The 14,462-nt window shown below is 40.2% G+C and overlaps 1 protein-coding gene across 2 annotated transcripts in view; it reads left to right on the forward strand.

Annotated features, from left to right (window-relative positions):
• The window catches only part of CUNH10orf71 (chromosome unknown C10orf71 homolog), a 42,437-nt gene extending 28,590 nt beyond the window's left edge, over positions 1–13,847 (forward strand). For both annotated transcript variants that reach the window (XM_020996828.2, XM_020996824.2), the window contains 2 exons: positions 2,190–2,298; positions 6,559–13,847. In XM_020996828.2, the coding sequence (XP_020852487.1) occupies positions 6,703–11,136 (4,434 nt within the window). In that variant the 5' untranslated portion in view covers positions 2,190–2,298; positions 6,559–6,702 and the 3' untranslated portion in view covers positions 11,137–13,847. The remainder of the gene's footprint in view (positions 1–2,189; positions 2,299–6,558) is intronic.
• The last annotated feature ends 615 nt before the right edge of the window (positions 13,848–14,462 follow it).

Below are 14,462 nucleotides of genomic sequence, written 5' to 3' on the forward strand. Positions count from 1 at the left end.
ATGTTTATTGACAAACTATTGCCTGACTGACAAATCCTAGATGACAGAATCACAGGATTGGAGAGATGGAAGACCTCTTTAATTTTACAGGTGGGAAATTGAATCCCAAAGTAGTTGAATTACTTTCCCAAGATTACATAGCAAAAGCAAGCTGTGGTTCAGACCTAGCCTGACACTCACTTTCTCTCTTCCATACCACTTTGAATCTACTATATCATAACCCAGAATGGTCATCAAGACCGTTGAATTAGTTATGGCAATGATGTCTGGCACGACCCAATTATTTCAAGCACATGCAATGCTTCAATACCTGTTAATAGTGTGTGTCCAGGTTATTTGTGCATGTCTGTTGTGTGTGATTCCTCTACTAAACTGTGAGTTCCATGAGGTCAGGGTCTATGCTTTATCTAAACTTTGTTTCTTTTCCAGCACGCTCTGTACAAGAAAGCGTTCTTCAAGACAAAGTCCAAATACCACTTTCAACATGAAGACTTTCCCTCATCTCCACAACTGCTAATGTCTTCCCTCCCTAATTACCTTGTATCTATTACATATTCATTCAGCATCTATGTGTTTATTCCTTATATACTTATCTATAGATATTTTGTTTCCTCTATTAGAATGTAGGCTCCTTGTGAGTAGGTGACTAGCACATAGTAGGTGCTTAATAAGTGCTTCCTCATTGATTGATTGAGAGATAATAAATATGTCTTCAATAAATGAACTTCATCCAACTCTTACGTTAGAGATAGTGAAAGCTACCTTGGCTATATTTTTTTTTAATTTCTCCAGTGAAATCTATTATCATCTTACAATACACTTGTGTGCCTCAGTTTATGCCAGAAAAGTTGGGGTGGCAAAAATAATCCCTTGGCTACCTAATTGTGTGATTATAGGTACAGGTACAGTAGTGAGTTAATATCTGCAAAGCTCTGTGATTCTCTGCAGAAACATGCTCCACAAATGTAAGCTATTAGAATTATTCATATTATCAATAAATCAACTTGGTCCAGATTCTTACCTAGTAACTTCCATCCACAAAAAGTTTTGAACATCTATCCATTCCCTTGATAGTTTATGTTTAAAATTTGCATAATGGGTTTATTTTAATTAGTTTACACTTCATTCTGAACATTTTTGGAAGTCTCCTGGGCAGTTTTTTGGTCCCTTTACTGTCAGAGTGGTTACTAGATTTTCCTGACAGCAATAAATTAAATACTGTACTATTTCTTCGTAAGTGGACTCAGGTTTGGCTGCACTGACTTTCCTTAACTTTAACTGGAAAAGAAGCTTACCTGTTTATGCACATTCCGGGAAAACTGCCTTGGGTCAGATTTTGCTCACTAAAATAATTAGAGGTTGTTTTGATTTAATTTGATGCTCTGCTCGCATTAAGAATTCAAAATGCCTCAAACTGTCTTTTGAATCATTATTGTATTGTGAATAAATGAAGAAAATCAGGAATCACAAAACTTCAGAGTTGAAAGGGACCTAAAATGCCGTCCAGTCCCCAAACAAGACTTCCCCAACAAATGAACATCCAGTCTTTTCTTAAAGATCTCTTTCTACTGAGAGCCAACCTTCTACTCCCCAAGCAGCCCATTTCACATTGGTATAGTTCTTAATTGTTAAGGTTTTTCTCTTTGCATCACAATTAAATTGGCTTCTCAGCAATCTATCCATTGCTCCTGTTTCTGTCTTAGACACCAATCTAAATAAGGAGTCAGTGTGGCACAATGGAAAGTACTTTGACTGTCAAAGAACCTGGGTTCAAATTCCACCCTTGATGTTTTACTCTCTGTATGACCTTGGACAAGTCACTTGACCTCTATGGACTTCAGTTTCCTCTTTTGTAAGACGAGGGGATTAGACTAGAGAGTCTCTTTGGTCCCTTCCACTCTATATCTCTAAGAATCCTCTTCCATATGACTTGAAGACAACAATCATGTCTCATTCTCTCCTCATTGCTTTCATCTACCCACAGTTTCTTCTCTCTAAGCTAAGCCTACCTAAATCCTTCAATGCGTCCTCAGTACGGAAAAGACATCTGTCCAGGTTCTGCCTTTCATAGGGATTTGGCAAAGCTCGATTATGGTAAAAAAAAAATGTTGAAGGCCAACTACATGAGAGAGAAAAATATTCTTCTGGTCAGTTGAATTCCACTGAATTATTTTTTTTACTCTTTATAGATGTACAGCAATGAAACAAAATATAACTACTCCAAGAAGTTCTAATTACACAGAAGGCCAGAGAAAATCACAGGAAGATATGCTCCTGGGATATTCACAACCATAACAGGTAAGGTTCCTGAGAACACTTTGATGACAGCTTTTCTATTGTCTGCAATTATTCTGAATAGGATCCATACTGTTTCTTTACAAAGGGAGGTAGGGGAGTCACTTTCATGACACAATCATTTATAGCCCACACTAGATCTTCTCTAGGTAAACGGAATGAAGAACTAAGAAAATTAATGAATAACTCAAAGGAGTGAGGAGAGAAGGAAAAAAGGTAATTTTTCCTTTTTTTTCTCCTTGAGGCAAGTGATTTTTTTTGCTTGAAATACTTGGGTAACTGATTCAGTTCTTCATGATGCTTTCACCACTTTGGAATTGTTAAATAGGCCTAAATGACATCTCACTGGGGAGTTCAAATTCATAGTGGAATTCTAATGTTAGACCTGAGTAACCCTGCTTTTGACAAGTTAAAATAATACTCTGAGTTGGAGGAAATTGTGCCTTATTTAATTAAGTTATTGGCAATATTGACATTACTGACAAATATCTATAGCATAGCACCGAGAATTACTTAACTTGTCCAGTATGGATAGGTGGACCAACCTTTCAAGCACACTAGATTGGCCTTATCATTTCCTTTGGTTGTCTTTAAACAAGTAAAATATACATAGTGTTTATTTCCTTGCAAAAAAGCAAATCATCCTGTTTGTTTTTTCGATCAGTGTAATTCAGCACAGAAATAGTTGGATCCAGAGTGTTGAGCCCCTGTACAAAATAACTGTAATAGAGCTAAATGTTTTCTCTCCCTTTCATTCCAATGGAAAGTCTCTTGTCCTAACTGTGAGTTACCATTTGGAAATCCTGAGTGTTGCCATAGTCAGTAGACACAGGGACACGTGCCCACATTAAGATAAACAGAGGCCAAGTTTTCAGGCAATAAATAATTAAAGCAAGAATGTTTGGAGACAAACTACCCATAAGACCATAGAACAATGAAGTTGCGTAATCCAATCTCCTCCCCACAACACATACACACACACACACACACACACACACACACACACACACACACACACTTGAAACCTGAAGCTCCTTTAATAATGTCCCAAAACATGGTATCCTAGTCAGGCAAAAGAAGACCTCAGTGACTGAGGTTGTGTATATCATATCTGGATTTGACTTGGACTTCCTCACCTCCTTCTTGGTTACCCTTTGTAAACCTTTTTCAAAGGGTATGATTTCTGAGCCCAGAATTACTGTACAAAAGTATGGGTGAGGAATACTACCAATTCATCAGTTTTAGCATTACTCATGTTCACACAGCATATGCAACTGTCCACGTTTTCACCAACCATGAAAATTATGTCCCTAACATTGGGGACATGGGCAAACACAGGACCTCTACGAAGAGCAACAGATAATAATTTCAACTGAAATCCTCAAGCCAAATATACTTTACCTTTGACCAGTTGCCTTTGATTTCAACTACAACAGGAATTGAACTAATCTATATAACACCAAGACAACTGAGCCATTTTCAGGTCAAACCCATCAAATAAATATCTGGTCAATTTATTTGGAGGAAAATGGAAAAATTAGACAAACTAGTTATTTGGATAAATTGAACTATTTCACTCAACTGATAAGTCCTGGAGTTGAAGTTGGAAGGATCTTTAAAGGCCACTTAGTCAAACCCCAGCACTTTGTAAGTAAGGAAACAGAGGCTCAGAGAGGCTTAGTCACTTGCCCAAGGTCACACTGATAGTAAGTGGCAAAGTCAAGATTTGAACTCAGGTCCTCTAATTACAAATTCAGCTCTATTCTCGCTGTACCACGTTATGTCCATTCAGACCAGTTAATCATGTATATCTGTGGACAGATTATGAGCCTGCTGCTGCAAAGATAGAATCCATCTGTTATGAGAGTAAAGTTGGTCTCAAATGAAAGTACTATGGGCAGCAATTTCTAACAGATTCTTTTTGTATGTTCTTGTAGCAGTTCTCAGTGTGCTTTCATTCACATGGGGAGCTTCTAAGTAAGGAAATTCCCTCTCTGAAACTGAAAATCTTAGAGAACTATCCAGTGCACTGAAAGAGAGTCGGGGAAGGGAATAAGCATTTATTAAGTGCCTACTGTGTACCAGGCATTTCGTGTTCTTAGTGATTTACCAATGTTCTCATTTGCTCCTCACAACAACCCTTTGAGGTAGATGCTCTCATTAGTCCCGATTTGCATTTGAGTGAACTAAGGCAGATGGAAGTTAAGTGACTTGTCCAGGATCACACAGCTACCAAGTGTCTGAGGCTACTAAGTATCTCAGGTCTTTCTGACTCCAGGCCCAGCACTCTATCCCCTGTGCCATCTAGCTAATTTGACCAGAATCACAAAGGCAATATGTGTCAGAAATGGTTATTGAACCCAGGTCTCCCTGGTTTTGAGGACAACTCTCTCATCACTACAGCACACTGCCTCTGTTGACGGAGATATGAACAAATACCTTATATGACCCAGGGGTTCTTCTGAGAAAACATCCCTTGCTTGGTCAAGGATGCTCTGACTGATTCATCTCTCCCCTCTACAAGGTGAATGTGGAGTGAGAGGCCCAGAGTGGAGCCCAGATGGGGCTAGGAATCATCTCATAGCCCAACTGATCAAGCATCTTGAGACTGAGAGTTAGGGAGTAGGAGACAAAGAGAAATGGTTTTACCACTGGAGAAAAGAAGACATGAAGGAGGAATAAGAAAATGGTCTACACTTCTATTATCCTGATGCTTGCTCCCCAGTCAGTGTTCCTGATATCTGCAAAATGGCCCTTGCGCCACCTGTATGAATAAGAATAGAATCACATAATCATAAGCTATTCAAATAGAATCATAGAATAGCATCTTCAAGCTGGAAGGGATAACCTTAAGGACCATCTAGTCCAGCCCCTTCATCCTAAACCTGAGTAAACTGAGGCCCAAGGAAATTAAATGACATTCAAGGTCACATAACTAAGAAATTATGAAATATACCTATTAAAGCACCTTCTAAAATTTAGAGCACTCTATGTCATTATCATTCTCATTATCAATAGAGTTGGGATGGGAATCTAGGTCTCTTCTCTCCTTATCCAACGTTCCTTTTCCTTTCATCTTGTGTCTCTTTGATTGGCATCAAAGCCATGGCATAAGGGGAGAGAATGCAGAATTTTGGGGTCAGGAAGACTGGGTTTGAATCTCATCCCAGACATTTACTAGCTGTGCGACCCTGGGCAGGTCACTTAACCTCTGTCTACCTCAGTTTCCTTATCACAGATGACATAAACTCTGAGGTGCCTCTCAGCTCTTAATCTATGACTGTCTAAACATATCTCTGTTCCCATAAAAACTCTAACAATGTCCCTCAAGACCAAACAACGAGCAAGGAGCATATTCTCTGATCCCTCATCCTGTTATCATACCTGGTTTTATTTATTATTATGTTATTCTTACGTAATAATTATTATATTACCTATTATTATTATATTATTTATTATGTCTTTCACTTTAGAAACTCAAAGCACCCCACCAAATTTAAGTTACCCCACTCCAGGTGAGACAACCAATTGGAAAATAATTCCCAAAATGACCAGTAACAACATAGCTATGTCAAATATTCTGTTCTTCAGCCTATGAAGCTGATGTTTACTATCATGGATAAGGTTGGGTGTGAGAAAGGCAAGGTTGTGTTGTGTGAAGAGTTCTAGACTTGGAGTCAGGAGAGGCTTGTATTTGAATACAGCATCTTAATAGCTGTGTGACAATGGGCACAGTCACTTAATAATAACTGATATTCATTTAGGATTCTAAAATTTGTAAAGCACTTTATTATATATCAAATCCCTTCACCTTCACAACAACCTCATGAAATAAACACTTTAGGTATTACCACCATTTTTAAGTGAGGAAACCAACTCTCATTGAAATTAAGTGACTTACCCATGGTCACACTACAATTGTCAGAGGTGGAATTTGAATCCAGGTATTCCCCACTCCCTAACAGAGAACTCAATACATTATTTCACATTCCTTCTCCAACTTAACCTCTCTGATTCTTCTCCTCCTCATATGTAAAGTGGGGGCAATGCTACCTAAATTACTGGGTCATTGTTGGGATCAAATGAGCTAAAGGTTTCCAGGCTCTTTGCAAACCTTAAAGTGCTTGTATAAATGTCAGCTGTCACAAGTAGTCTATACAGGTTTGTAATTTTCTTACTGGTTTATTTATACATTGATTTATTTATATTCATTCATATTACTGATTTATTTATATTCATACTCCTGCTAATTCTTTTTTACAGAGATAAAAGATCTCATATTGTGGTTGCATCAGGTGAACTAAATGAACACATTTTAGAGGAAGATTGTGTGAAAAAAAAAGCCACATCATTGAACAGAAATCAACTTTACAGGAAAAAATATTTGATTTTGTGGATCACCTCTTCATGCCTGTCCAGACAATGCAAGGGAGTAAGAAGTACACAGATGGACTCAGTGACTCTTCAAGCATTGGGAGTGTCTTGGATGATGCAGATAGAGAAGTCAGCAATCTCACAGACCGAGCCTTTAGAAGTTTGTGCATTTCAGAGGATACATCCTTCAATGACTCTAATCTTGTCATTTCACCCGATTTTGCCCAGCAGTTTTTTGGTAGCTTTCAACAGGGAACAGGCAGCCATACCATCAAGAAAAGCAACCTCTGCAATAGGATACAAGCTCATGGAAATGAGCATGCAAGCTGGGCATCTACATTCCAACAGTTGCCCAAATATGTCCAAGGAGAGGAAAGATCCCCCAAAAGCAACACACCGCCACCAGTCACCACACGGAGAAAACTGGAGATTCCAATTTCTGGTATGAGAAGTAGTAAACCTGTCTCCAAAGTATCTTCATTAATTAAATCTTTTGATAGGACAGAAAATCTGGGCACTGACAGTATGCCTCCCACCAGCAAACAGTCTGCTCTAAAAAACCCTCTAAAATGTGTACCTCTGCCAGGAAGTGGTGTGAATTTTTGCATGGATTCAGCTTTTTTAACTGTCAGGAAGGTACCTGCTGAAGTTTCCAACACATATCAAAATACCAGTTGGCCTGGTGGCAGGCAAGGGACACCAAATTTACCAAGTACTAATGACTTAACACCTAGTGTTGATGGTTTTCAATCAGCCTCTGTGGATGCTTCCAAGCCATTTGAATCAAATATCCATCTTCCACCAACAAAGACAGCAAAGGGTAAGACTGGAAAACCTAATGAACGGACAAGCAAAGGGAATTTTCTTCATAGTGAAAACAGTGCTTTTGAGTCATGGAATGCACATCACAAGAAACTGCTTGAGAGGAAGGAAGCCAATGAACTAATGCCAGAAGTCAAACCTCCCTCAAATTATGAGGAAAACCCACCACCACTAAGAGAACTCCACCCAAGCAGACATGAAACATCACCTTGTCATACCAGAGTGCCCATGAATCCAGAAGACAAAGCTCTGGTGGCAGGGACTCCATCCACTTCTGTATCCCAGGTGTCTAGCATTCAATCAGTTCCTGAATCCCAAAGCTTTGCCATGGAGGAGAAGGCTCCCAGTTCAGAGCTCAAGGCTCAAGTGGAAACTTCACGAGTCCCATGGAGGAGATCAAAAATCAGCAAAGGAGGAAAAGAGAGAACACATGAGCCTTCAAATGAAAAGAAGACCAATGGGACAGTCCCACCTTTGTATAAAAGGCCAGATCCTACAGGAGAGTTTCCTGAAAATGATGCAATAGAAGAACAAGTAAACTCAAATGAATACTACGATCCTCCTTTTAACATCAGTAAGCTTTTGACACCTGTCATACCAACAAAGCATGTTCTAGACTCATTAGAAAATCAGTCAGAGTTGGCAACACTCCCTCCCCCAGAAAAATCAGTGGGATCAAATGAGCAAGAAGGACTTCATGAATATCAATCTAGAGACAGTTATAAGTCAAAAGTGCCCAGTTTGTTGTTCAATCTCAAAGATGTCCGAAAACGAGTCAAGAGTACCTACAGTGCCTCTCCTCTCCTAAAAAGCCATGATGAGAAAACAAAAGCTAGGGATCATATCAAGCAAGAAAATATAAGCAATGGCACTTTTATGTCCAATGGAGCTGAAGAAATTCCCCCACACATGTCAACCAAAGACAAATTGAACCACCAACCCTACATCAATACCAAGGAGGACCACAAAGGAGATATTAATGGAGACTTCACAGATAATTACCTAACTCTTAGCTCATCTCAGACTATAGAAGAACCCTCCTTCTATGTCAATGGGGAGACTTCAGAACAGAATGATTTCAAAAATTATGACCTAGATATCAAAGATCCTAGGAATGGTGAAATGGACTCTCAGCAGTATCACCACCAAGCAACTGAACACAATTTAAGGAAAAGTCAGCCTCACCTCTCCTTGAAGCTTTGCAGTAGAGATCTAGAGGATGGAAAAGGTGAAGAGAAACTGAGTATTCACCACCTTGAAAATGGATTACCAAGATCTATTTCCCAAGAGAACAACCATGAGAGAGATGTAGGATCACAGAATGCCAGTTTCAGTCAGAAAATCTCACCAGGTCCACTTTCCCCAGAGGAAGAAGATGTGTTCTATAGTGACACCCAGTCTGATTTCATGCCAAACCTCAAAAGCAAGGCCAAAATAAGCACTAGTTCTTCAGACCAATCTTTTGCCTCATTTGAGGATCAGCAGAAAACATGGTTTACAGAATGCCAAAGGGAAGATAGAAAGAGTAGTGTGAGCCTAGAGGAAAGTCAGAAAGTTGAGAAGAAAGAAAAGGGTCTAAGAAAAGATGATTTGCAATACTACGCTTTAAGCAATGGCTTTGCTAGTGTTGAAGACAGTAACAAGGAGGAAATGTTTCAGAGAGAAGGTGAAAGCATGTCCAGAGATAGAGTGATGATTGAGTCAAAGGAAGAAGCCAATTGCAGAGATGTTTGGTTAGGAGAAAATAAGAATACTTCTTTTCCTGATAGCAAAGATCCTCCATTATCACCTTCCCCAAATTCAAACAAGCACATTCTGTTTACAATCAAAGACAATACCTTCAAATCCTCTCCAGTGATCAAGCCCATCATACTGCCCCTACTGAGGACTTCATCCTCAGAAAATACTCACAGTAATAGCCAGAGAGAAGTAGAGAGTCGATTGGCAGAACTTGGAGAGAACACTCACCTCTACCAGCTGGAATCCCAAGATATACCAGATGCTCAAAAAACTGGCCAGCTCTCAACATCAAGCAGTCAACCTGGTGTCTGCAATCAAATCTACAGGAGCATGAGTGATAGTGGACAGGTTTTTGGATCAGTAAAGATGGAAAATGTCCAGCCGACATCAGAAGCCACTCTTCCGGAAGATGACAGCAACCCCCCATTCTTCCCATATATGAAAGATAGTGATGGTGTCAGACACACTCAAAAGTTATTAAATAAAGTTGTGGGAAATGATCTTGAAAATGATTACAAGAATAAAGAGGAACCTATCACCTTAAGAGTCAAACCTACCATCATTTTGCCAAATGAAGATTCTGGGAATCAACCACCAGCAAGCCAAGTAAGAGGAGCCCGTTCAGAAGAGAAAATTCAATATTCTAGAAACCTCTTATTGTCCACTCCCAGGGAAGGATCTTTGGTGAAAAATAGAGCCCCTGCTGAGATGATGAACTCACCTATAGCCAGCTCCATAGTAGATAGCAACGTTTATTCCCCTGCAGCCAGCACCACATTGGATGATGCACAACAAGGTCCTCTAGACTCAGGTATATCGCAGGGAGATTGGCCAAACTCAGCCCTAGCAACCCCCTTGCCCAGCACATGTTCCAGCATAACCCGCCTAGGATCAGAGAGAAAGGCTGGTGTCAAAACAGCAAGGGAAGATATTACACATGCTGTGGTACCAAGTACAGGGGGTAACCCCCAATTTGATTCATCTGCTGAAGAAACCATGGCTTTGTTTACACGGGACGCGTTGTTGGAGGAGACTAGCAGCTGGGCAGCTCCCTATGAGAGACCACAGTCCACCGTTCACATGGAAAAGTCAATGAGCAAACCACCAGCTGTCCCACCAAAAACTGAAAAAGCCCTAAGACGCGCAAAGAAATTGGCAAACAAAAGGAAAAAGATGGACCTGCAGCAAGAGAAATTGTCTGAAATCCAAGAGGAAAGCCCTCAGATGGAAGGTGCAGATGTGATTTGGAAAAGGCCTTTGTCCCCTGCAGAGACTTCACAGTCCAACTTCCCCAGAATCCGTTCCCTTCCACCTCCTGTTCACCGGCACTCGGTGGCTACACTCTCTGAGTCCATTAGGAGGAGGCCTAGTGGTGCTCAGTCAGTAATCCCTATGTCCACCTACCCTGCCACCCAGAAGAAAGTCCTCCAGGATCCTCAGTCTGGAGAGTACTTTGTGTTTGACCTACCCCTCCAGGTGCAAATCAAGACATTCTATGACCCAGAGACCGGCAAGTATGTCAAAGTATCCATCCCTTCCTCTGAAATGGGCTCCCTTGAAATCCCCTCTTCAGAAATTTTAAATTCTCCTTACTTGGTGTATCCTGGACTCCACCCCCTACCAGTGACTTCTTTAACACCTCTGAGGTCCTCCTCACAGCTCTCAGCACCCACTTTTCTAAGGCAGGAGCCTCAAGCCAGGGAATCAGAGGCCCACCGGCTCCAGAACTTCAGAGATGCCAAACACCCACGTCCTCAGTCGTATGCTGAGCCTGTACATAATTCTGCAAATCATCACACAGAAGAAGTTCCACAGAGCTTAGAAAAGGACCGGAGCGAAGCTCAAAATTTGGACATCATTTCCATCGATGATTTAGAGGACTTTGCTTCAGAAGGGATCTCTTGAAAATTAAAGTTACTAGCAAGCCTCTCCACTTTCATCACCCTCCCCCCAAAAAAATAAAACACACCCCTCTCCCAGAATAATTTTACATATATTCAGGTATCTCCTTGAACATCCTTATTTGAATATGGCACCTATTGCAAAATTTAACACTGGGTTGTTTTTTAAGAACAACTCAATTGAAGGAGTTGGTTTACACTCCCAGCTCTCAAAAAATCTAACTCTGGGTGAATGCAAAACGGCCAGTCTGTGAGAAGGGTAGTGATTGCATGAAACAACCCCACCACCACCATCTCTCCTCTCTTTCCCTTCTCCTCTCCCACCCACCCTACTTCCCTGCTGCCACCCCCACTGCTGCTACTGCTGCTAATGCCACCAAAAAGAGAGGATTCATCCCCAAGAAATCCTCTCATTCAGGGTTGAAGTCATCAAGGGGGAAATCTGATGCTCCACTTGAAGAATGTCTGTTTAGATATCCTCCCCCATTCTCTTCCCTTGCTAAAAGGGAGGCAACTTCCAACTCTGCCCAGGGATGTTGCATGGACACTCCCAAGTGGGTTTGGTTGAGAGTATTCCTTAAACTTCAATCGGTCAGATATTGATCATGCTCCCCCCCCCAAAAAAAGACAAAAACAAAAATGAAACTTTGTGATTACTCTGCTGTGGTTTATAATACAAAAAATAGTAAATAAATCCTATATCTTGTTTGCAACCCAGCAGCATCAATTTCATGTAGATAAAGAGTTCCCTATAGGTTCCCAGATCACTTCCACTGTCCTGAGCATCTTGGGCTGAATTCCATGTAGCTGGAAAACTCTTGACTGAAGACCCAAACTGGAAGACAGTTTAAACATTTATTTGGGTAAAAAGAGGTATTGTTTATATAATGAAGCATTCTTCTACAGGTCATCCTCTGAGTTTAAAAAAATAGCTTTTTTTAAATGGGGCAAAAAAAAGTTGGTAGATGTTACTCTTATCTTTGGCCTTCTTGTCATTTATTGAGAAAAATGATGAAATGAAGCAGCCAGCCAAGGCTGCTGCTGCTGCTGTTTCAGGGCCATGGACGACTTGTTTTTCTAATACCCATAGTCACTTGACAACAACTCCCACTGGCCCTTGGCTCATGATATGAGTCTACCATGTAAATATGGCCCCATGAAAACCTCATGTGGCCATACAAATAGAATTCCATGCTGTGCATGGTACAATGATCATTGAGCGGTTCAGCTTTGAAACATCTCAGGTCCGCCTCCTAGAACTGGTCTGTTCATTTATTTCCCAAGCTTTGATTGAGGTCAGAACCAATTGGACTCCCTTAACAAAGCAGAACTGCTTTATTGAGACACCTGCTGTTGGTTGTACAGTGATTTCCCAACACACTTCCCTATTTTGCATGAGTAAACTGGATCCCTCAGATTTAGTAGTAAATATCTGAATCAAACGAGAGAGAGAGAGAGAGAGAGAGAGAGAGAGAGAGAGAGAGAGAGAGAGATTGTGACTCAGACACCTATATCTTTAAGGGCAGTTAGGCTTTGTGGATAAATTTATACATGCATAAAAAAAAACACTATGGACATGAAGAATCTTAGCATGGCTTTCCTTTCTTCCAAGCACTGAAATGTGGATTAAACAAATGAACAAATTACTTCCAGACCATACTTTTTATTTAACTGAACGTGACTCAGGCATTCTTCTAGAAGCTTCTTTCCTGTCCTTATGGAGTGAAGATTTCTGAAACAAGGGGAAGATGTTTTCGGTTATTTGGTAAAGCCACTGTCTGCCCACGTGGAAATGGGAAATAAGAAGAGATATAGATACAAGCAGACTAATGAAAATCTATAGCAATATTCCCTAAGACCTCACAGATCTTAACAGAGAATTCTTTCCCAAGTATTCTAGGTGACTCAGAGCCTTCCACAGCAAACCCTAGCATCAGTTATGTTTCTGCAAGTTAGATCTAATTATAGATTTTTAACTGCATGCACATACACAATCACATTACAATATACTTGCTACAAATAAGTTGCTTCATTGAAAATAGCTCTCCCAATCTGAGTTTGAACTTGAGTCTTGTGTGAAGTAAAGTTTTGGTTGTTGTTTTTTTTTCCTAAGCATATAGAGATACACAGGAAGCCCATTAAATGAGGAATGGGACCTAGATGATTTGGCAGACTTTTTTTCCGTGATTGAGAGTGGTTTCCAGATCTAAAGACACCATTTGAACCAAACTTTCTTTGTTTTTATTTTTTGAGACTAAGTCTTGCTATCTGGCCCAGGGTGGAAATGCAGCAAACAGGCCTAATTTCACTATTAATTGGCAAGGAAGCTTTGACCTGCTCTGCTTTTGCCCTAGACCAGTTCATCTCACCTTAAGCAGCTTTGTGCATCCCTCCCCCACTCCTAGGGCTCACCATGTTGCCACCAGTCTGCTACAATATGAAATAGTAATCTGCATCAATTGAGGAGCCTCCTCCACTAATATAATTGTATAATCCTTGAAATATAGATATATGTATATATGTGATCGTTCATACTCAAGGTGCTTGAAAAACTGCTGCAGGATTAAAATGCCTTTTCTCTTGAGCTAAAGTGATCCACTGGCCTTAGTCTCCCCCAGTGGCATGAATTACAGGGATAAACCATGACCTAAGTCAACCCCACCACAATTTTTTATCCTTGCTCGAAAATGATATCTGGCAGGAATATCTGTAAGGTACATACAGAAAGTCTGCCAGCCAAAACAAAGCTTGCTCCCCTACTGCCAAGTCATAATGCCATTACTCCCTTGATTCATAAATTAGTGGATGGTCATTCCTTGAAGGACCACACTGCAACAGTTTGGAATGAATCAGTAAAACAGGTCATTTTTGCTGAGTTGGCTCCCATTGGGAGGCAGCCCAGTGTGGTAGGAAGAGCACTTGGTTTGGATACAGAAGATCTACATCAAAATCCAATTATCTGTCACTTGTTAGCTGCATAGTCTTGGATAATTTATTTCATCTCTTGGTGCATCTGTTTCGCCATCTACAAAATGGAGGGATTGGACTGAATGTTCTGTAACTTCTCTTTCAGTCCTAAAAGCCTGTGATTTCATTTAGCTTCTTACCATAAATTTTATTATAATTTTAATTTTATATTTATTATAATTTTTATTATAATTTTCCAATTTGTTTCCTAATAAGTCTTGCATGTTTAAAAATTCTTAAAGAATCATAGATTTAAAGATAGAAAGGAATTTAAACATCATCTAGTCCAGTTTCCTTCATTTGATAGATGATGAAACTGAAGTCCAAAGTGATTTTCTCAGAGTCTTATCAGTAATTAACCAG

This window comes from Phascolarctos cinereus, unplaced genomic scaffold (assembly GCF_003287225.1).
Source record: "Phascolarctos cinereus isolate Bilbo 61053 unplaced genomic scaffold, phaCin_HiC Scaffold_3;HRSCAF=262, whole genome shotgun sequence".
Lineage (NCBI taxonomy): Eukaryota > Metazoa > Chordata > Mammalia > Diprotodontia > Phascolarctidae > Phascolarctos > Phascolarctos cinereus.